Below are 22,388 nucleotides of genomic sequence, written 5' to 3'. Positions count from 1 at the left end.
TTTCAATTTAAATTTTGAAATCTGAATTTGAGCAATAGAATTTAATTAATTTGAACATTAAAAAAATAAAATAAAATTGCAAATCTACAAATTTTACATTATGTCAAGGAGGTGAATTCGGAGCACATAAAATTAGATACAATACAGATATTTTTGTCTCTTACTTGCTTCCATACATAGCATTCTGCAGACAGTACTTCCTACTCTGGGATATGAAAATTAGTTTTACACCAATAATCCCAGTGCTATCAAACTGTATATTACACATCTGCACATTCAGCGATACATATAGACATTTAGACAACTGTTTAATTAAGAAATTGTTGAAATCCTTCATGTCAGAGTATGAAAATCTGATTTTGACCAATTGAATCCAAGTAATAAATTTTTTTTTTAGTTCTTGAACTTGAACTTAATTTTTTATCTGAATGTGTAAACATTGAAGAATAAGTTGTTCTTATATATGTATATATATATATATATATATATATATGTACACAGCATTTTCAAGAAGAACACACCAGATCCAAGCTAAACTTTTTGTCTTTTAATAACAAAACAATTGACAATATAAAAAAGTATGTGATGACAACCATAATAAAATACTTAAACTGCTATGGCAACAAAAAACATTCACAATTCTTTCATCATAATTGTTTTTTTTTTTTTAGCTTTGAATACAAACTATTTTCACTACACTCTGCAACCTAAATGAAAGTAAATTCAGGAGGCATAAAGCTACAGTACATAGCTATGTTTTAAGACTTTAAGACAACCAAGACAAGGCCTTGAGATTGAGACTGCTACTGAGTTGGTCATCGGTCTTATTAGATATCTGGCTCTAGGTTGTGTATACATTTAGGGAATTTACAGGATTTAGACAAGGGCACATAAATAGATGTTTGCAGACATGCTCCACATGGAATCAAACACACTCAATCACTTCAAACATAATGCCGTGCTTCCCATTTTTAAGACTAGGATGTTAAACATTTTTTAAAGATGAGCTTTTTCTTTGCTATGTAACAAATTTGGGATTACGTCATCTTTCAACTTAGTCCAGTCTTCGTAGTAGGTTTCTATCTCAACATTTTGCTTGAAATGTAAACAGAAGTCTGAGGAACCGAACTGCTCCGGTTAAAAATCTCAAATTTGCATCATACCTACAGCCAGAATATAAAGTTTCTGTTAAAGTAAAGGCAATAATACAACGTGTTGCAGGGACTTCCATTCACACACTGAAATATCAACAGTTTGTAGGTAAACTTGTGTTTTCTATGGAACTGGGAGAGGTGATTTCAGACACTTGGCGTTGGCTGAGCCTGCTGAGGGTTGCTGGCAGCTGTGGGGGTGGCCTGTCGGGGAAGTGTGTACATGGCACCCAGGAATTGATCTGCAATACGTCCGGCCTCGCGGAGTCCGCTGAGCAGGGCGCCGTGAACTGTAGCGGGGTAGTTCCTTATTGTGTGCTCCCCAGAGAAGAAGAGACGAGGGACGGGCTGAGAGAAAAAAGGAAAACCACATTTAGATTGATGCTGGATTGTCCCAAAAATAATGGGTTATTAAATGAAAACAGGGGATTGGTTAGAGGAGAAAATGTGTGGAAGTTAAGTGCCAGAACTCATCAGTCAACACATAAATATGACTCAATCAGCATGCCAACTTCAAAACAGCCCCAAAAAGCATCTGTGTGGGGAGTAAACTGCCCTGCTTTGGTTTGGTTGAGTGTTGTGGGCAGGCTGGGATGCCTTCTCTCCCTCGCTTTCTCACACACATTTTCACTCAAACTCAACACGATGACTCCGTCGTGCTTACCTGTGAGGCTCCCGGTATGGCAGGGCCAGGAGTGATGGGTTGCGCCATCAGGTCATAGTCGTTACCTGAAGAACCCGCAGCGACGTACGAGTAGGAGCCCCTTGCCCAGGGATCTGCGCGCCACCGCGTGACCACAGTTTCCTTTGGCTGCCATGACAACAAACAACAACACATACGTCTTAGGAGTTTCCATGAAGATATTAGAGGGACCTGTAAACAGCTGGATGGTGAACAGTTCCAACGCTGGCCTCCATGCATATGATTTTATCCCATATGAAACCATAAGCACATGATTTATAATGACGGGTGGTTTGGACACGACTCCACTTGTGAGTGCCTTTCACATGTGCTCGGCTCGCTGTGTAAAGTCGCGCTGGTTGTGGGGGTCGATTCAGGAACGGATTTGACATTCCACTCAAAGTAGTGGAAAACCCAGAAAAAACACTAATGATGGAGCTCAAAAAAATATCACCCACCACTACTTTTCTGTAAACAACAAACATAATCAAGTTGTATTTGAACAAAACAGCCAGCTATGCTGAATTGTGTGGACAACTTGGTTGGGAACAATTTGGCATGTGGACTCAGAGTTAAGTTAAAACAGCACTGAAAGGCCAAAGTGAAGAAACATGTACCTGCGGCACAGCGCTGCTTCCAAATATTCCTTTGAGAATAGCCAGGCAGCGTCCGACAATCACATCATCACTGATGTTCTCCATGATGCCAGCTGCCTCACCAGCCATCAGAGCGAGTAGGATTGGGGCTGAAAGAAGAGTAGGCACAATTCGTTATATTAACTTTTAATGGGAACATTAGAGAAGCAAAGAGCATATATGGACAGGAAATATACAGATCAGCCACAACATTAAAACCACTGACAGGTGAAGTGAATTACATTGATCATCTCCTTACTACTACTAATGTTCTAATAGGAAACCTTGGGTCCTGGCATTAATGGATCCACCACGCTAGGCAAGCACACCTCCTCATGCAGGCAAATAATATTTTAAGACTTTTTTATTGCCACTCAGGATGATATTTAAGACCAATTTTACCATAACCAAAACTGGGGGAAAAAAGAAAATAAAAAATCATGAACCAGCATTCTTTTTGGTCTAGTGAAAAAGTATATTTGGCTAGAATTGGGAAATTCCTTGCAATTATTGTTCATTTTTATACCCTGTATGTGGGATTATTCCACTGCTTTAAGACCCATCATGAAGAGTTTAAGAAGAGGGAGATAATCAATGTAATTCACTTCACCTTTTAGTGTTTTTTTTAACTGTATTTTTTTGTTTTTCAATAATAATTGCACAAAATAAATCTCTATACACGTATACACATGCACATGTACAAAGTACTATAACAGCAATAGTGCACTGCATAAATTGAATCAAGAAGGGGGGGGGGTTAAGAGTGTCTATAAAAGAGAGAATAAATCAAAATTAGGCCTAATAGGTCTTTGTATGAGTCTTGATAGGGTTTGAGAAATACTACTACAATAATTTGATATCCTTGTGCAGCTCTAGAACATAATAGCACCTGTCAGTGGTTTTAATGTTATGGCTGAATGGTGTATACAGACAGGAGATACTGTATATCTCAATACTGCATCACTCTGCAGTGTGAAACTAAAAGTGATCTTTTGTCACCTTTGTAGAGGTTCCAGAAGAGGAAGAGTTCGCCCCGACTTGCTGTGGTGGAGCCAACATGACCAAACAGGTTGACGCTGGGATCCCAGAACACACGGTCAAAACACAGCACCACCTTCACACAGGGAGGAGCACAACATAAAAACCGTCACACAACAATCAAACTTTTTATTTTATTCAAATGGCCTGTTGAAGCATATCTTAGGTTCAGCACATTTACTGCTGTCACCTCACTGTTATGAATGTGGGAATGGTAGAGCGCCCTCTGCTGGAGACACTGCATTAGTAGCAGCTCAGATTGCATAATAATGCAGTATTCTCCTCTCTGCTGCAGTCGAATTAGGAGATAAACTACTCTGCTGCAGATGATGCTCAGCAACAGAGAGATTGCGAGAGCTGGTGGGTCAGGAGTGACGCACAATGAGCGCTCTGATCGGATTATTAACACTCGAGTGAAAACGCACCTTTCATTCGCACGCCATCCGACTGCCCATCCTCTCCTATACGTTACACATTTCCCATGTCACCCTTTCGATCCCTCTATCCATTCTCAGTCTGAGCCTAGATGCATACCAGGATAGAGCAGTATCTCCTTGGCAACGAACACAATCATTTTCTGATTATTAATCAGTTTTTGGCCCTCTTCCACTGAAGGTCAAACTCCTAGCATAAGGACACTGCAGCAGAGAGAAAAGCAGGAGGTGTCTCTGAGGAACAGATCCTCAGTCCTGCCGGAAGCACACTGCATGATTTAAAACCTGAGTTGAACTGTGATTTGATTTATTTCAAGACTGGTCAGTTTGCACTGGTCAGCACAGAATCTGGCAGATCACACTCAGCACACGTTCCTGTAGTGGGAGGAAAGAATTCTAATCTTAAAATCTCTGGTCTCTCACTTAGACGTCACCCTACTCAGGGCTGTCTGGACAAAAGCAGCTGCGGTTAAGGTTAAGGGTAGCAGATTAGAAGGAATGACGCTCAGTAGAGCTGGGTATCGTTTGAAAAAAATTACAATACCAGTAGATACCTATGATGTGGATGGAGCGGTGTGTAGTACAGTCATACTTCTGAGCAATTTAGTACAATCTTGGAACACTGAAATGCCAAATCAATCAAATACACCATGCTTGACTTCACCACACCACAGGCTGTATTGGTTATAGCTGATACTGCAGGACTGTGAGATCCATAGTTAGGAGAGTCCACTCAGCCCTGTGCATACAGTGACACGGCTTACTGCATCACATGTCTAATGCTATCCAAAAGTCATTAACGTGTTCAACAACAAAGTCAAGCTGTTTCGGTGTTGCTGTGAGTTTGTTGGGTCACCTTAACAGCTCATTGTTGGATGTTAGCCACTGCTGCTGTGTTAGCTTTTGCTGACCGGGCAGACATTAACTAACCATTTGCTAGGAGTAAAGCAACTCTCGAGATGGCAGCAAGGTTTGGGACAGTCAGAGATAAGACCCCTGGTGCAGAAAAGGATCGAATACAGTTATCTTTTGAGGTGAGACGTTTTGACGCTACTTGGTAATGGGTTATTTCAGTCGATACTTTAAAGATATCGTGTACTGATAACCAGCCTTAAAGCTTAGTCTGATAAATGTTGAGCACCATACCTTGTTGAGGTTGCCAAAGCCCATCCTCTGTATAGCAGATGTCTTCCATTCAGGCAGCGGAGGAACAAACTGCACAGCAGGGGGCTGCTGCTTCAGCACGCCAAGAGGCAGGGTGCACAGCACAGCATCACACTTGTATATGAAGGTCTGAGTCGTAGAGCGAGTGTTGACTGCTATCACCTCACAGCCTGGAGAAAGAACAGATGAGGAATTGTTAACAGGGTTCCTGCAGATTAGGGCAAGGTAGATTTAAGACTGCTAAGACTTTTTTAGTGCCACTCAGAATTAAGACCAATTTTCTAATAACCAAAATTGACAGATAATTTTATTTTGCCCAAATGAGCATTTTTAAGACTTTTAGAAAATTATCTTCAGACAACATAAAGACAAATAAGGTCATATTTTCAGATTAATTAATTCAATGCCTTTTAAGTCTTTTTAAGGATTCGCCCTAGTTTAAACACATATTGTACATCCTTATGAACATCAGTTATGAAATCCATAGATGTGGACGACAAACACATGCTCCTGCGCACGTACCTGAAGCTGTGTATCGGACCTGGCGTACTGCTGTGTTTAGTTTGATGTCCAAACCTTCAGCCAGGGCCACAGGGACGCAAGAGTATCCGTTCCTTACTGTCAGGTGGCTGCCAGTGAACTCAAAGTCATCATCCTGTGGATACATTAATAATCTGTCACCCTAGTAGTACAATTATCCTCTTGATGTTATAAAACTGAATGGCAGGTACCTCTTAGTTAAACTAGCAGAAGCTCGTTAGGCACATTGGTCTGTAAGAGGCCCGAGGGTCTTTGCACTGCAAGACCATTGTCAGGACTACACGGTTATGACATCTTTAAATGGGTGCATGTATATACCTGATCCCAGTGCTTGAGAGAAAGGGTGGAGAGGGGCGTAGCGTTGGCAAACTCCAAGTTGGCAAAGTGCCAGTCTAGAATCTGCCGATCCCTGGATGACAGGTAAACATCACTGTGGGAAAGAAGGGACAGAAAGAGACACGGTGATGCACACTGACAGCTATTCAGACATCAGAGGGACAGGTTTACTCATGCACAAACTGTAAATGCTTAACTCAAAATGGTGCTAATGTAATAATACATATTTGAACACACAGCATTAACTGGAAACTAAAATTGCCACAGGACATATAACAGGTAAACATCTGTTGCTAAGGGCTGCGAGGCTCCAACTAGCAGCAATTATCTTTTATTACCAATAAGAACAGACTATTTTCCCTTCAGCACATATGCCAATATTGCTTCAACATTAGCCAGTCAAGCCTGGATAACTCCTGATTAGAGCATTTAATAAAAGACGTCTTCAGCAACAGTTACATCACAGGCTAGCATACTGATCCAAACCAGACCAACAAGCTGCTTCATGTAGTCATTCATTACACTGAAACATTACACACCCAGGGATGTTTTAGCTTCAGGTTCTTGAATATATAGGTTTTTCTAATGGGAAAAAAATGACTTAGGCTTGCCCAGGGGCACAGCATTTATTTACCAAATAGAAGCACGTTAGAGTTGTAGGCCGGGCATTTCTAACGACAAAAAATAACAGAAGCATTACAGTATAATCTTGATTATTGTCCCATAATGACATAAATACTGTGAAGGTATGTAATTTTCCCTATTATTAAAAAAATAGGATCACATAAAGTGTGATTTAACCATTAAACTGTTTGCATGTAAAGAAGAGATAAGTGAATAAATAGAGACGAGCTCAGTTTCATTCTAGCCACCCTAATCCATCCCTACAGTGAACTGACACTGTGCATTTTTAACTTAAAGCTGGGAAATATATGTATATTTTATCAACATCGCAATATAAGACTAGATATCGTCCTAGATTTTGGATATCTAAAATTTTGTCTTTTCCTGGTTTTAAAGGCTGCATTACAGTAAAGTGACGTACATTTCTGAACTAACCGGACTGTTCTCCGGTTGTATTATTTGCCTTTATGCACTTTGTCACTATCACCACATTACCATTAATAATTTTAAAAAAGCTCACTGTATTAATATTTTAGGAAAGCAATAATAGTCAACCCAACAATATCGCTGTAGTATTGATATTAAGGTATTTAGTCAAAAATATTGTAGTTCGATTTTCTTCTTATCGCCCAGCCCTACTGTAACTAAAGGTATAGCAAATAACAGAATAAGGAGTAGCAGCTGGGGAGATTTTTGCTAATACTTCAGAGGGACTGATTACCTGGGTGGATTGGCCTCCAGCTCCTGCAGCTTCTCCTCCAGCTTGACCTGCATCTCCACCAACTCATCGTACTCCTGCACAGGGACAAGGCAGATAGCAAAGACATGTATATACATCATTATTTAGTATCACTGCTAGGAAATACTAATACAATAAGAATTATTTTTCTGTATTTGTAGATTTCATTATCAAATTTAAAACTCCAATTAAAACAAATGAGCTAAAACTTTAAAAGTAATTGAGAAGCAAACCTGTTTGGCATATTTTATCAACATCTTGACAATTTTCAACTACAACTCACAATTAATATTAGAGGTCCAAAGATTAGTTATAATTAGTCAGTCAGAAGAAAATGCAATGCCCAGTATTTCGATAATCAATTACTAGTTTCAGTCATTTCTCAAGCAAAAATGTCCAACATTTGCTTGTTCCAGCTTCATAAATGTGACCACCTGTTGCTTTTCTTTGTTATTTATGATGATAAATGAAGACTCTTTGCATTTTGGACTGTTGAAATACTGCAAACTGAAGATTTCACTTTGGGTTCTGGGAAATTTAATTAATTTAATTTTAATTTTTAATTAATATTGTGAAAATAATTGGCAGATGGGTCAATAACTAAAGTAACTGATAGTTGTAGCCCTGATGAAGATGTATTTCGTGTTACAGTATTAAGAATGTGCTTACATTTTACAATTATACAACTAAAATTATGACAAATAATTATCTAAAAATGATATTTCACATCAAACTGAGCAGCTATCAGACTTGAGGGTACACACCCAGGGGGTTTGGGGGTATGTAGAAAGGACATGTAGTCTTGACAGAAAGGGGCTGACTCAACCTGTTCATCAGTTCACCACAATAGCGCCAACTATAGCAGCAGTGCAGAGTCTAGTAATACCACCAACCGCGCCAGCCCCCGGGACACAGCTACACTGAGTCAAGTCTAAAACTTGTACATCCTAATGACGCCTTCAAGCTAGTAGGCAGGCTGACCTGGGAAAATACTACCAACAGCAAGAATACTGGAAAACATCCCAGCAAAAATATCCTGACGCAGCCTTAAAATCTTGTTATATAGTGTAGTCATGCATGTCATGAACACACACACTCTTAAATGCTCATTCTGTCTTGTGTGTGTGTAGACATAAAGACAGTCAGACTGTGATTCAAAAGCCTTGAAGTGGTTTCGCAGACAGCGGATGGGTAGCAGACAAATTCAGTTCAGACACCAGCTGTGTTTAAACCAACTAAAACCTCCTTCTAAAATACACACATAGCAGCAGTGGAGGTGATTTATCTGAAGCAAAAATAAAACAGCGGCACTCACTCTAATAATATATCCTACCGAGGCATTAAACCACTTAAACACAGCCTGTCTGGTTTACTTAGAGAGCACGGCATTAAAATTCTGTGAGGCATCCACCCTGACCCAGGAATCCATAAAAAATACCCACTTTACATGCTGCTGCTTCAGCTTTATAAAACTGCTGGAAATGATCTGACCTCCAATTAAAATGTTTCTATCCTGAAAATTGTGCTGGTCAGCCTTCTGACCTGCAGGTACGCCTAATAATCAACAAAGGAAATGTAATATTGCTTCAAAGTAATTCAAACTATAGCAGCAGTGACTACGTAATACCCACAGCACCACAAGCACAGTTGGAAATAGTTAGCTTTTAAGCCTAACTGCCTTGACTCGAGTATTTTAAGTCCTGCAGATTGATTTCAGCCCGTAAGTAATGAAAGTGTCACACTGTAATCTCTGGATGACAACCAGTCTAGATAACTGCCCGCAGCTTGTAAATATTTGCAGGAAGTGTGAAGAGATATAATAGGACTCTTGTAACTTTCTTATATGACACTCTTCAGCTTTTTGATGATCACTGTGTCTCCCTCCTTTCTTAAAAAGTGTTTGAGCTCACTTTGCAGAGCGCGGTGAGGTCGCGGTGTTTGCTCTTCACCAGGAACTCAGCTGTGATATCTCTGGGAGGTTTGACTTCACTGGCCTCTTTGTACTGCTGATGGAGCTCCTTAACACGTTCCTTAGTGGTCACCATCTGAGAGGGAGGAGCAGAGCGAAATAAGGAAGTCATAGGGTGATGGTGGAGAGGGAGAAAAAAAAATCAACATCAAGAAAATGGTTATGTTGTTAAAATTTAACCCCTGTAATTGGCTTCTAAAAGGCATCAGGTTAAGCGCTTCATGGAGGATTAACTTGCAGCTCTGCCTTCATTGACTGAAATGTTGCAGATGCCTAAAATTGGATGTTTAAAACCAGTATTTCAGTCTGAAGCCTGCTTTTCTCACCATATTGGCACTTTGGGACTGCTGTCAGAGATTTCAGCAGTTTATTAAAATGGTTCTCCAACTCTTTGCACTCTTAGTGAATCAATCAAACAAATGTAACGGACAAACCAAATGACAGATGTTTGCCAAATATATACTATAATTAAATGTCGACAGTCCTTCTAATGTTTCCTCCACAGCCTGCATAAAAGTGGAAGCCACAGAGATTGCACCTACTGGTTTGTAGAGTGCCATTTGAAGAAGTTTGGCATTCTGGCCATAGCTATCCTGTTCTTTTTTTCCCCAGAAGTGACCATATTTGGACAAGAGGGTGGAGGTGGATGTCACGCTTTGCTTTGCCTCTATCCTGACTGACAGGTTGCCATGGTAGCAACTTGTAAATAACAAGGTAGCCTCACTCTTAAGCATACACTGCTGTGTGGAGTTCTTGCACCACCAACTTGATGGCATTATAAAATTTACTAAAGGCATCTGGTGCCTTCCAGAAAAAACCTGATTTGTGCTCACCTTGTTGAGAAGATCCCTGAGATCTTCCTGAGTCTTTACGATCTTCTTCCAGTGTTCTATCTGCTCATCTTTTACATGTTTCTCCTGCAGCCTGCACACACACAAACACAAGGTTAGGACTGTGTGCATCTCTTTTTTTTTTGTAGGACACATCTGTCACCATCTCCTGTGTATGCACTCTTGTAGTTTACACCATACTCACTGTATGACCACCTCCAGGGCTTGTCCCAGTGAAACAGGTTTGTTGTTGAGAAAGTTAAAGTCCAGCTGGTGGCTCAGGAAAGAGGTGGCCTCCAGCAATCTGTTGAACTCTTGCTCCACCATTTCATCTTTTTCTTTTGGCACCTGGACACACACAAACAAAGGACCGTAAGTCACACTAATGACAGCAGTGATAGTCTTTATAGAAACAGTAGGAAAAGCATGCCGAACTCTTCCAGAGCTAAAGGCAGTAAAAGTATTATAACTGGTAAAATAAGTGGAATTTGATGTAATTTATGGCATTTATACATCACTCCATAGTCAAACTTGTAATCATCTCTCACTTCTCTTATTTGGACATACATTTAAATACCCAATCATATTAATAACAATACACAGAAGAAGCATAGTCAAGAAATATTAAATGTAAATAAACCAATACATACACTTGTGCAGCGTTCACCCTTGAATGGATCACCAAATGTCGAACATTTAAGAGGTCGTGAAGACAAGGGGGGGAAGGGAGAGAGTGAGAACATAAGTAAACACAACTTTAACCTCAAACAGGTTTGCACAAAAGTAAAACATGTACATTTAATTTGCCTTTTCCTGCCAAGGAGGAAACCAGTTACACATGATGTAAATGCTTCAAGAGCCCTGCTGGCTAGTTTCTACTTTAATGGAAGTGCCCCGCGAGTGAACCTAAACATCCTACTACTGTTGCTGCCACTTGACAGACAGGACAAAAATGGGAAGGGGGACACACTGTTTATTTCCCGTTTAATGACATTATGCTATATCTGTTCTCTAGATTGCTCTGCTCTGAGAGGAACTGGAGCTGTTGTTGATGACACGCAAGGGTAAGCAGCTAAATTAATCCAACATTCATTGTGTTTTTTGTGGCTTATGGAAAGCCAGATCAGTGCCTCAGGACAACAACAGAACTTGGAGAACAACTTTAAACCCAAACACAGAGCACTTTTATGCCAAGAGGGATCTCTTGTGCATAGCTAAACATCTTCTGTTAAAGGAAGTAAACAACACAAGGTCCTGGTTTCAAAAATGAAATCTGTGTGCACATATCAAACGCAGCTGTAGCCAGAGGTTAGCTGTTTGTGAGGTGACTCTGACCTGATACATAGCTAAAAATGTCAGTATGACTGAGGCAGGAAGACATTTTTCAGGTATCAGGCTATTAACAGGCTATTTCAGGCCCTGCTACTATTAACTTATTGCCATTTATCAAATTGTATTTTCTTGGCTTTCCAAGTAAACCTGACATTTCTGCAAATAATCAAAACAAAATGATGCCTATTTACAATTAAGGTAAATATTTAATGACTCATGAGGTATCTCAGCAATTCTACCTGTTTAATATGACAATATCCTGAGTAGCTTGGCTAATATGGCAGCATTATGTATAAGAGGCGACTTACTCTACTGATTAAAATATCATTATACTCACAGCCTGACCATTAGCTTCATACAGTGGACACTTCTGTTTGATCTTGGCCAGCTCCATGTTAACCTGCTTGCTGATCACTGCCATGGGATTCCCTCCTAAATGAGTACACACACACACACACACACACACACACACACACACACACACAGAGTTGACAATGACGCAGCATGAACATGGACAATAACACCCTCTACAGGTAGTTTTAGTAACTGTAGAATCTCTTGAAGGACTATTTTATGACTTTATTAAAAGCAGTTGCCTAAAATCATGCATCTGTGTTGAATGCAAAAAGTCCAAATCTAACTCTTACCCAGTCCTGTCACCACCATGGCTCCCAGATCAGCCACATAGTTGCCCTTCCTAAATGTGGCCACTCTGCCTCCAACACGGTCCTGCATGGAAAGAATTAGTTACATTTTTCTGCACTTACATTGTAAACTTGTTAACTATAAACTTAAAAAAATAAATAAATATAAAAAGCAATGTACGTTTAGTTCACTCGATTGGTTATTATACAAACCCTTAGAAAACATGTATATCTTATTACATAGCACATGTAGGGGGAGCCGCTAATCTCACACTGCTATCAATTACAAAAATACAGTCAATTATTCACAATCAAATGATTATACTAGTTAGGAAAATGTGACAAAACCAAACATATCTGAAACGACAGACTGATAAAAACCTATTTGATGACCCACCCTGGCCTCCAGTACTGTAACATCCATCCCGAAGCTCTGCAGCTGCCTGGCTGCAGCCAGACCAGACACACCTCCGCCAATAACTATAACCTTCCCCGTCTTCTTAGCTGCAACAATAAGCAGAGTAAATTAAATGGTTATCCTTACACCAATGACCTTTCTGAGGTCAGTGTCTCTGAATGACCTTGTCTACATGTAAGAGTAGCCAGTAAATCCCAATATTAGACAACCCCTCTTTATGAACCACTTTGGCTAATCGCTGGTGTTATTTTACCAGTGCAACATGAATGAAGTGAACTTACTGGGTAGAGGCTTGACCCTCTTGTAAATGCCAAAGTTGATGAGACCATGTCTTTCTAAGTAGCTGTGTATCCTGTGGACTAATACAGCATCACCTAAAAAACAAACAAACAGAAAACAAGCACATCAAATCGTAACTTCTGTATGACTACAGTGTTCTTGGGGGGGGGGAGGAATTAAAATGTATAGGAAAAAAAAGTTTAATTTTATGTCTCACTGTTGTATGGTGCTTCAAGCTGCTGTGCTGTGGCCTCAAATGTCAGCTGGATTTTGGGGTTGTCCAGCCACAGTTGGAGCTGTAGGAGGTTAATATGAATGAATATACAGCTCTACATACGTTCAAAACAATGGTGTCATAGTCTTTAGTGTTTTAACACCAAGTAATGTGTGTGGCACTGACCGTGCGGTTGCGGATGTAGAGGAAGACCTTCTGAGTCTGCTGGGGGCCGCTGATGATGTCAGGGAAGCAGGCAGCCTCCTGGGATGTCATACGATCATGAGGGAGTCGGCTCTGGAAAGCAGCTCCTTCAACACCTAAAAATTACCGTACTTATTACTGCCTTATTAGCAGCATGGAGTGATTATCAGGATCACTTTAGGACTGTGAAAGACAGTCTTCATGTTAGTTTAAAAAAATCCTGCCATTGTCACTGTAAGAAAAGCTTGGGCTTTTTATTACACATTTTAAGTTTCAAACAAAAACATCTGTTTCATTTCACTGCTTTGATATGACGCAGACTCACCAGACGGCTCCTCTGGTTCACTGTCATTCTCTTCCTCAGGTGGTGGAGGTGGTGGAGGGATAACCTGCTTCCTCTCTTTCTCTGCCTTGGCATTCCTCTCCTCCTCAGAGTAATATTCGTCCTCCGATAGGTTAGCCAGGCTCTCGTCCATCTCGCGGTACTCCACCTGCAACAGTAGGCACAATAAAAGCATCATTAAAACCAAGAACACCATGGTGGGAAGAAGATATTACCTCTGTTGCTAATTTCCACTGGAATATATATGCAAATGCGAACTTGTGACTTCAGGCAGAGTAATATTGTGCCTAAAGTTCTAATGATTATCCATTTTTGATCCTTTAAAACTAATGGTGACAAATTACAGTGAAATCTGCAAATGCCTGATAAAGGTCATCTTTCTTTCTAATTTCCACTCATCAGTATCAGTTCTGGCAGCATCTTTTCCTCCCTGAGTGGGAGGATGCAGAACCCTAAAATGTTTACTTTTGCTCGCTTGCGACGACTCGTTCTGCGAACTTCAGCTGAGTCTTGGTCTGCCCCCCCAGGACCTGCTTGGTGAGGCAGAGGGGCTCCTCCAGGTTCCCCACTAGGGGATGACCTCTCTTTTTTCTTTACATCCATAGGGCCTGCAGCTGAGGCTGACGGCCCAGTCTGGGCATCAGAAACCGGGGCCCTTTCACCTCCTGCTGCTCCTGCAGAAGATGAAGAGGAGGAGGAAGAGGAGCCAGCATCTGACTTCTTGCTAGACAGCATCATGGAGGATGTCGGAGGCCTCTCCTGAAAAGGTGCGAAGCACAAAATTGATGACACCAATCAAAATGAAACATACAATAGCCCAAATTAAGATATTTTTAAGGTAAATGGTTGAAATCTGAATGTTCAAAGAAGTATAACTAATAAAAAATAATATAATATTCCTAAAAGAAAAGATGAAAATGATGAAGTGTGGGTTGTGTGTGCTGGGAACAAACCAAAAATGTGTTTGTACCCATTATGGCTTTCTCAAAATTGTTTTTATATTATATCCTGAAATTATTAACAAAAGAAAATGGTTATTTGACTGACTTGCTCGTTGCTTTTAACACAAATTAACATATCTTAAGAGCATTGGTTTAAAACCTCTATGTCAAGTGGTCACTTGGCTGTTGGGGATGGTGAATGCACCTGCAACAAAAGGCTAACAACCACCAAACCCTGTCTGGCTTTGGGAGATGCTTCAACACCCCCCAAAAAAATCACAGCTGCATCGCTGGATGATTCAATTAACTGTGCATGGATGTCATGGTTTATGAGATGAGGGCTCCATGGTTAAGTTACAGTAACCTTGTCTTGTTTTACCCATTTCTCCGTGCACCTGGTAATATCCATTCAAACACTAAGAAATAAAGACAGAACCAGAAATATGGTTACGAACAGGACCGATTGGACAACAAATGTTGGCCTTTTAAATTACATCCTGTGAGATTTAACCAAGCTAAACACTTTGAAAACCTATTACCAAATATGTACTGAACAATACGAGACAATCTGATGTGATTCACCGAAACGTTTGCTCACTGGCTCATCGGGACTTAGCTAACATTAAAGTCTAGAAAACATAAAGAAGCATGAGCCCTTTAATATGAAATGTGTGCCTTTGTGTTGGATCATTTAATGGAAACAGGACAGGCATCAGTCAGACACCTTCGTTTGTCATCCTAAACAATTTAACTTCTGTTAGCTCGCAAGATATCTGCATGCTAGCCGAAAAACCGTAGCTAAGGCTATCAACGTTAGCTTGCGTTAGCGAACGGTAGCTTTGTTCTCTTTAAGCGACTTGTACATCGCACATATGGATATATTATATTCTTTTAATATGACTGCAACATAAGTTGTAGTGTCCGCATGGCTTCGATTGCTCCAACGTATATTTAATATAATTTTCTTTATTAGGAGACCATGCCACATTAGCTAACACCGCTAACAATGAGAGCTGTAGCAGGTGCGAGCTAGCGAAAAAAAAAAAAGGAATCGCCGGCTTCGTTTACAAAATAATCTGCGTCAATGAATTACTCTAACGCGAGACAGACTTCCCTATATCAGCGAGCTTTTTGTAAAAAGCAAATGAAGGCATTTAATTTAAAAAATGTTAATATTACCTCGCTATCCTCCGCAGATGTCAACACAAAGACGGCACAGTAGCAGGTCTCCTTTCAATGAACTCTTTCGTGATTGGTGGAGCGAAAATGTTACTCAACACCACGTAGCGATACGATTGGTCAAAATAGCTGTCTATCAAAAAGTAGGCGGGGTCTTTTTTTAAGTTTATGTTTAGCCGTGCAAATTGTCTTTTAGCCCGTGTTTCAGACACAAATCGGCTTTGTTTTTCAGGTATAAACATAAAAATATAGTTGATTAAAGTTTCCTTCAGTTGCTGAGCGGAGTGCAGCATTTTCGCATCTTCTGTTTGCGAAGAAACGACAAAACTTAAAAATAAATAAATAAATCTTATATTATTTTATTTTTAGAAACGACAAAACTGATCCCAGACCTGCGCACAAACTGACGTCAGCTTAGAGGAAGAGCAGGATGGGCAAGGACGGGAAGGTGGGGGTGGACAGGTAAAGGTGAGCTTCTCCGTCGCGCCTACTACTCAGGGAAGCATACCGACGTTTTGTTTCACTCCTTTGTTTCTCCAGTTTGAGCTGACTGCATGTAAGTACCAACTAAAATCTAAATATTAATCGTAAATAAGTGCTTTGGCCTCACTTATCTGACTTAACCTGCAAGTTCTCAGGTGAGTTTAAAGCAGGGCCATGTCTGTTTTGCTCTCGGCTCCTCTGGGTGTTGTTGGTAGTTAAGATTCAAGATTTTTGGGTGTGATATGAAGCCTTTTAGGGGTGGGGTAGATTCTGTGTTGTTAAAAAGTTAATGATGAAGTTGCCTGCAATGTCCTACATTAAAATGAGAGTATACTCTTGAATAAGCAGAAATGGGGGAGTCCTGCTTCAAACCAGGGTAAATTCATGTTGGACCTCGATGAATAAACCTTTATTTAACTTAGTCTGTATATTCTAGATTATCTAGGGAGTGCTTCACGTGCTTGCAATGACTATAACATAGTACACTTATTATACAATACATACAAGCAAGTACAAACTGGTAATCTGATAAACAATGTAACCAACAGATCCAAAAAATGGTGAAGCAAGAGCCGGAGTTAGCCAACCGGCCTGACAACACCGCCTTCACTCAGCAGAGGCTTCCGGCATGGCAGCCCATTCTCTCCGCTGGCATTGTCATCCCACTGTTTGTCCTCATTGGCCTGGCATTCATTGGCATTGGCGTTGCCCTCTTTGTCACTTCACGGAGCATCCAGGTGTTGGAGGTAGGTCTGTGACCACTGAACACAAATCAGTTGGGTGGGTCAGATGTCACCTGCAAAAAGAGAGACAGAAAAAAGATTTGTTAACTGGGTAGAGGTGAACAAACCTTAAGTAAATATGAAAACAATTGTGCTGCTTTTACGGAAGTGTGGTGTCCCGTAACGCCTGATGGAGTTAGGTGTTGTAGCAATCAATAATTAATAACCTCTCTTGTTCTTTGCCACACAGCTGGACTACACTGGGGTTGAACAGAACTCACCATGCTTCAAGTGCTCTAACCCAGATAACAAGAACTGTGTTTGCACGCTGGACTTCTCCATTGACACTCTATTTAAGGTTGGAGCTTTGCACACATATTCAAGCAGTAATGACGCTGAACTGTGCTCCTGCCTCTGACACTGAGTTATGCTTTTGTAATTCTGTTTTCATCCTCAGGGGCCTGTTTTCTTTTATTATGGTTTGTCCAACTACTTCCAAAACTACAGACGATACAGTGTGTCCAGAGATGATAACCAGCTGTCTGGAGACATTGATAACTTTAAGGCAAGTTAACAACATAGGATTTTGAGGGGGGAAAAAAACAATCCTCTGGTTTTAATTTCTAAAATTTACTTAAAAGATATGCAGCATGGAGAACAAATATGCCAAGTTGTCACTTTGGGTAAAGGTGCAGTGATTTAGTGGCATCAAGAGGTGATTATTGCAGATTAAATCCAGGTGAAACTTCTTTCATGTGCATGAAGTCCCAGGTAGAGTTTCCTCAGTGTTGATTGTTGAGGAGGTTTACCGGGAGCTGAATAATCGCAAAGGTCTCATTCTCTCCAAAACATAGAGACCAGGTGATTAAAATTGTTGAAAACACTAGATAAAGCAGTTTCACATTACAAATCAGTGTTTTTCTAATGCTGTTTGGCTGATTGCAGAAAGCCACCATTCCAACATCTATTAATGTACGCTCAACGTTTTTCTTTGATAATTTAACATCCAGACATCCAGGAGGTTTTTACCGAGAGTCAAATTACTCGCAGAGGTCTCTTCTTCTTCCAAACAAATGGACACTGTGATTTTTACTGGTGTAAACACTGAAAAAAGCAGTTCATGTTTAAAATCTATGTTTTCCCGACACTGTTTGGCTCATCATAGAGGGGCTGCTAACTACGGTGGCCGATGCAAAAATGCAAAAAGCCCTGACTATCCATTCTGGGCTACTGTAGAAACATTACGGTGCGACAAGGTGTACTCAGTGAACCAGGACCCACTTCTTATGTAGATATAAACTACTCATTCTGGGGAAAGAAAACACAATGATTCTTATTTTCAGGGGATACGTAACAAAAGGAAACAGTTATTATATTATTCACCTTTTCTGTCAACCTATCCCCCTAAATCCTATACCCTGTGCCTTTAAACAGTTCATAAGTTTATCAGAGTACATAGTGTGTTTGATGAAAACCTGTTCTGTCTCTCTTGAAGAGTCCTGATGACACCTGTGCACCCTATCAATATGACAGCAACGACAGACCAATTGTTCCATGTGGATCAATAGCAAACAGCATGTTCAATGGTATGTAAGGACATTTAGAGTTACTTTGAAATTAAGTGTGTTATTGCTGTGTTAATGAAGTATGAATTCTTGTTTTTTAGACACCTTCAAGCTGTATCAGAAAGTCAGTGGGACAAAGAAGCTGGTGCCCTTTGATGGAAAAGGAATTGCTTGGTGGACGGACTACAACATCAAATTCAGAAACCCCACTGTCAAACCTCTGAAGAACGCATTCAACGGTAGTAACTTACTCTGCTGTGACTGGCTGTCTTTTCTGTTCTAATAGTGCTATGATGGGGATGAATTGTGTTTAATGAGGGGTTCCCAATTTGCTCAAAATTAACTGGATGGTCACAAGGATCAAGAATTGGTGGAGAAGCCGTATTGAAGGGAGTATCATGTACAAAAGAAGTAACACTTTAGTGCAGTAAATAAGGGTCTTTATGGTGAATTCACATAAAAGAAATAACAATACAGGTGTAATATAATGTTTGACAATCATGATTGCTGAATATAACTTCCAGGTACAGTGAAACCCTTATCTTGGCCCAAGCCTGCGTACGAATTGGACCCCTCAGACCCTGCTAACAACGGCTTCATCAATCAAGATTTCCTGGTGTGGATGAGGATCGCCGCCCTGCCAGATTTCAGAAAGCTGTATCGACGAATCACAGAGGGCGATTATGCAAAGGGTCTGCCGGTTGGGAACTACTCACTCGAAATCGCCTACAGTATCCTTTGTACATTACAGCTTTATGCATGAATAGTTAAGCGTAAATCTTGTGTTTAAAAAAGACTATTTTACATGTTAATAATTTTCACTCTGACCCTATTTATCCTTTTTTGCCATCACACAAATATGTACTGTTCAACTATAACTCATTACATCTTGTTTGATATAATGCAGGTTTAACGGATAGCAAAATAGTCACATTAAAAGCCAAGGCATGCCTTTATCAAGGTATATACACTTACTTAAATGAGATATTTCACTAGTGCATGTAGATAGCAGCAGCTGTTATGACAAGATAATGATGTAGGTAACATCAACTATTAAACAAAGGCCACACTTGAATCAGTCCAATTTCTATTTTTATACGAAATAAAACGTCACAGAGCGAGCAATCAAATGTCGTAAAACAAGGAATTGGTACAGCATTTTTTTGTAATATACAAGACAGCAAAAAAAAATCCACTTTTAAATAAGTGGTATTTAATTAGAGAGACATTATAAACAAGAAAGACATTATAGGTTCTTAAAATGCATCTTTGCGATTATGTCTGGGACATTCCTCGTTGCGAAAGTGGAAGAGAACAGTTTATTTGTTTAAAGGCGTATAAGTCTGCAGAATAAACCTTACTATCAGAACTTTAAACAAGGACATCTGCATGGCTAAATAAGTTAGTTCCATCCACATGATTTCCAAAACTTCAAAGATATATAAATGTATCAGCCACTGAATTTGCTGCGTGTTTTGTGTTGTGTTACAACAACAGCAGTTAAGTCTAACTTGTTAAACAGGTTGGGTGTGGTTCTGTTTTTACCTGAGCAAAGTGAACACAATGACTCAGGAGTTCCTTGAGTTAAGAAAAAAAAACAGGCAAATTGTCTGACTTAAGTAAATGTGCTATGCAAATAATATCTTATGACTGCTCCTACAAAACCTATGTAAATGCCACAGACATTTTCCATTTCGCTTAAGAGACCATACCACCATGTTTACAAGTTTAAATCCGTTTTTGACATTTAAATGCTCATGTATACTTTACATTTTTGTCTACAATCGTTTCACCAGAGAATTTTAGTTGTTTAGCTGAATATGTTTTTTTTGCTTTTTCAGGCAGACATTGCGTTTTATTCTTTTCCGTGCACACTGAAAACTCATCAAATCCACATTTTTGTCAGTCAAAAAGGATCAATCAGTAATGCAATTTAAAAATAGATTATGGTTAAAGTTTACAATGGCATAAGTCATTACAATAATGTAACGCAGATGGATTATATAAGTCAAGAAAGTTTAGTGTTTGTTATCTGATTTTGATATATAGCTGAAATCAATAAAGGCAAGAAATGCCCGAAAAGATGGATTCAAATTTAACACAGTCAGGTTTACATTGTAGGGGTCGGGGAAGGAATCAATACAGCATGGTATCTCAATATTTAACATGGCAATATTGTATTAATACATGGTCGCCAGTCATCGACTAGTTTATTATTGTAATTATTATGTTGTAAATACAGATAAAACTTTGATAGTCGCCTAAAATAGTACATCTGTTGCTTTTTTAGTCCATTTTACTGCAAAAAAAAGATGTGAGATGAACAGGCGGAAACCTTTATCTGATTAAATAAAACAAATGTTAAAGCTTTCCTTTGCTGACGTAATTTGCAGTTGAAAAAAGTCAATGAATTGCAATATCATAAGCTATCACATTATATTTAAAACCGCAATAATATTTTATCGTGACTTAAATATCCTGTTAGTATCGTATCGAGGTGTATCTGGGGATCCCCCTTAGTAAATGTGTTAAAACGTGCAAAACTACTGGTTGTTTAATGCACTATCTTGATGCCATTTTGGATACAATAGTGAATGTATTGACACATGGTCTTTTTTTTTTTTTTTTTTAAATCTTTCTTATTTTATGTGTCCCCATTTTTGCTGTATATCCTTAACAAGTTGTCCCTCAGACTATCCTGTTCTGAGCTTTAATGGGAGGAAGAAGGTGGTGTTCAGCAATGTGTCCTGGATGGGCGGCAAGAACGAGTTCCTGGGCATCGCCTACCTTGTGATTGGTTCACTCTGCATCTTAATGTCCATAGTCATGCTCATCGTCTATGCTAAATTCAAGTTTCCTGAGGAAGAGTGAGGGCCTCGTCGTGGACTGAGGACGATGGAGGATTTTTTTTTTTTTCATTTTTCACATTTTTCTCCTTTTTACCTTTTTACTCAATGGGATGATGAAAGCACAATACTGTGCTCACGCAATGGGAAGATAAAGCTACACGCCACCTGTGAACACATTATTCTGGACTTCACGGCGCTTCATAAGGAGCAGAGGAAACCTGGTGTGATTTTATGAGTTGAGACTCGACACTTGAGTTTCCCCATTGACTACAAAATAGGATGACTTCCAATATGAGTGCATGTATTTGCTCACAAGCCTTGTCAAAAATTAGAATGATAATGTATCTGTTGTAAATATCTGTTCTTTCATATTGGTACTGTTATAATGACCCCACTGTGAATCTGCAGGCCGCTATCTGGTGGACAGAAGTAGATATACAGCTTTTGTGCACTCTTGTTCGTTGAGTCTGTACTTGTCAAGTTTATTTAAATGAACTAGGGATATGGCAGGGCATTTCTCTCAGGCTTTAAATACTTTGTTTTTTCAAATTTGTGCTTTTTATCATAAGAAAATGAGCTGCCTCCTCCTTTTAGGTAAGTAGTAATATTAAAGCCATTGAACATTTGATAAGCCATATAATACTGCACAAGAATTTATACTTGATTTAGTGAGATGTGTAGCTTAGCTTAGATATAATGCTGTAAAACGTGGGGATATTATTTCAGGGATCTGGTGTACAGGCTTTACAAGCTCATGTTTTAAGTCTTGCAGAGGTTTTACTTCATGTTGATATTTATTTAATAAAACATCAAAACCATAGCTTCACATTCCTGTCTGTCTTTAGATAACCTTGTTATTGTAGCCATGTTTACATCATTTTTAACCATTGATGTGGGATTCTATGGAAATCTGGGCTTTTTGCTATCCATAGGCAAAGTTTTTATCCTTGAACCACTTCTTTACTATGACTTCAGAGGTCTCTAATTTATTTTTTTCAGATCTAGGATCTAGGAAATTCTGCTAGCGTTTCTGCTGCTGCAGGTCTGCCTTCTTAGCTGATGGGTCTAGATGT

At 39.6% G+C, this 22,388-nt stretch overlaps 2 protein-coding genes across 9 annotated transcripts; one reads left to right on the top strand and one right to left on the bottom strand.

Moving 5' to 3' along the window:
- Window positions 1-532: 532 nt before the first annotated feature.
- kdm1a (lysine (K)-specific demethylase 1a) lies at window positions 533-15,748 on the bottom strand. Of its 5 annotated transcripts, none has more exons than XM_042500362.2 (22): window positions 15,697-15,748; window positions 14,897-14,933; window positions 14,042-14,335; window positions 13,559-13,727; window positions 13,216-13,349; window positions 13,033-13,111; window positions 12,818-12,910; window positions 12,516-12,622; window positions 12,122-12,203; window positions 11,812-11,906; window positions 10,793-10,810; window positions 10,348-10,490; window positions 10,146-10,236; window positions 9,254-9,388; window positions 7,326-7,399; window positions 5,963-6,074; window positions 5,627-5,759; window positions 5,087-5,274; window positions 3,468-3,582; window positions 2,451-2,578; window positions 1,816-1,962; window positions 533-1,499 (listed from the first exon to the last, which is right to left on the bottom strand). In XM_042500362.2, the coding sequence occupies exons 2-22, from the start codon at window positions 14,924-14,926 to the stop codon at window positions 1,299-1,301; spliced, it is 2,568 nt and encodes an 855-aa protein (XP_042356296.1). In that variant the 5' UTR covers window positions 14,927-14,933; window positions 15,697-15,748; the 3' UTR covers window positions 533-1,298. The 5 variants fall into 5 exon arrangements, with proteins under 5 accessions (XP_042356296.1, XP_042356297.1, XP_087943472.1 ...); XM_042500363.2 differs by having other exon boundaries at window positions 13,559-13,724; window positions 15,697-15,747; XM_088087346.1 differs by lacking the exon at window positions 15,697-15,748 and having other exon boundaries at window positions 14,882-14,933.
- tmem30b (transmembrane protein 30B) lies at window positions 14,214-22,135 on the top strand. Of its 4 annotated transcripts, none has more exons than XM_088087351.1 (9): window positions 14,214-14,343; window positions 16,066-16,158; window positions 16,728-16,925; window positions 17,152-17,259; window positions 17,359-17,466; window positions 18,397-18,487; window positions 18,568-18,705; window positions 18,991-19,197; window positions 21,159-22,135. In XM_088087351.1, exons 3-9 carry the CDS (start codon window positions 16,737-16,739, stop codon window positions 21,335-21,337), a joined length of 1,020 nt encoding a protein of 339 aa, XP_087943477.1. In that variant the 5' UTR covers window positions 14,214-14,343; window positions 16,066-16,158; window positions 16,728-16,736; the 3' UTR covers window positions 21,338-22,135. The 4 variants fall into 4 exon arrangements, with proteins under 4 accessions (XP_087943477.1, XP_087943475.1, XP_087943476.1 ...); XM_088087349.1 differs by having other exon boundaries at window positions 16,066-16,164; XM_088087350.1 differs by lacking the exon at window positions 14,214-14,343 and adding an exon at window positions 15,905-15,928 and having other exon boundaries at window positions 16,066-16,164.
- The last annotated feature ends 253 nt before the right edge of the window (window positions 22,136-22,388 follow it).

Source organism: Plectropomus leopardus, chromosome 14 (genome assembly GCF_026936395.1).
Source record: "Plectropomus leopardus strain MGB_pleo_1.0 chromosome 14, ASM2693639v1, whole genome shotgun sequence".
NCBI classification, from domain to species: Eukaryota; Metazoa; Chordata; class Actinopteri; order Perciformes; family Serranidae; genus Plectropomus; species Plectropomus leopardus.
This window is presented reverse-complemented; position numbering and strand designations above follow the sequence as displayed.

Bases quoted from the DNA above. Each gene is read 5' to 3' on its own strand.
- kdm1a (XM_088087346.1), bottom strand. From the start codon at position 14,926: ATGGATATTACCAGGTGCACGGAGAAATGGGTAAAACAAGACAAG. The intron at 12,911-13,032 runs GTGAGACATAAA...TTTGTTTTTTAG, and splicing joins GCTTGAAGCACCATACAACA to GTGATGCTGTATTAGTCCAC. The intron at 6,075-7,325 runs GTAATCAGTCCC...TCTTTCCCACAG, and splicing joins CTGGAGGCCAATCCACCCAG to TGATGTTTACCTGTCATCCA.
- tmem30b (XM_088087351.1), top strand. From the start codon at position 16,737: ATGGTGAAGCAAGAGCCGGAGTTAGCCAACCGGCCTGACAACACCGCC. The intron at 18,488-18,567 runs GTATGTAAGGAC...CTTGTTTTTTAG, and splicing joins AGCAAACAGCATGTTCAATG to ACACCTTCAAGCTGTATCAG. The intron at 19,198-21,158 runs GTATCCTTTGTA...GTTGTCCCTCAG, and splicing joins CTCACTCGAAATCGCCTACA to ACTATCCTGTTCTGAGCTTT.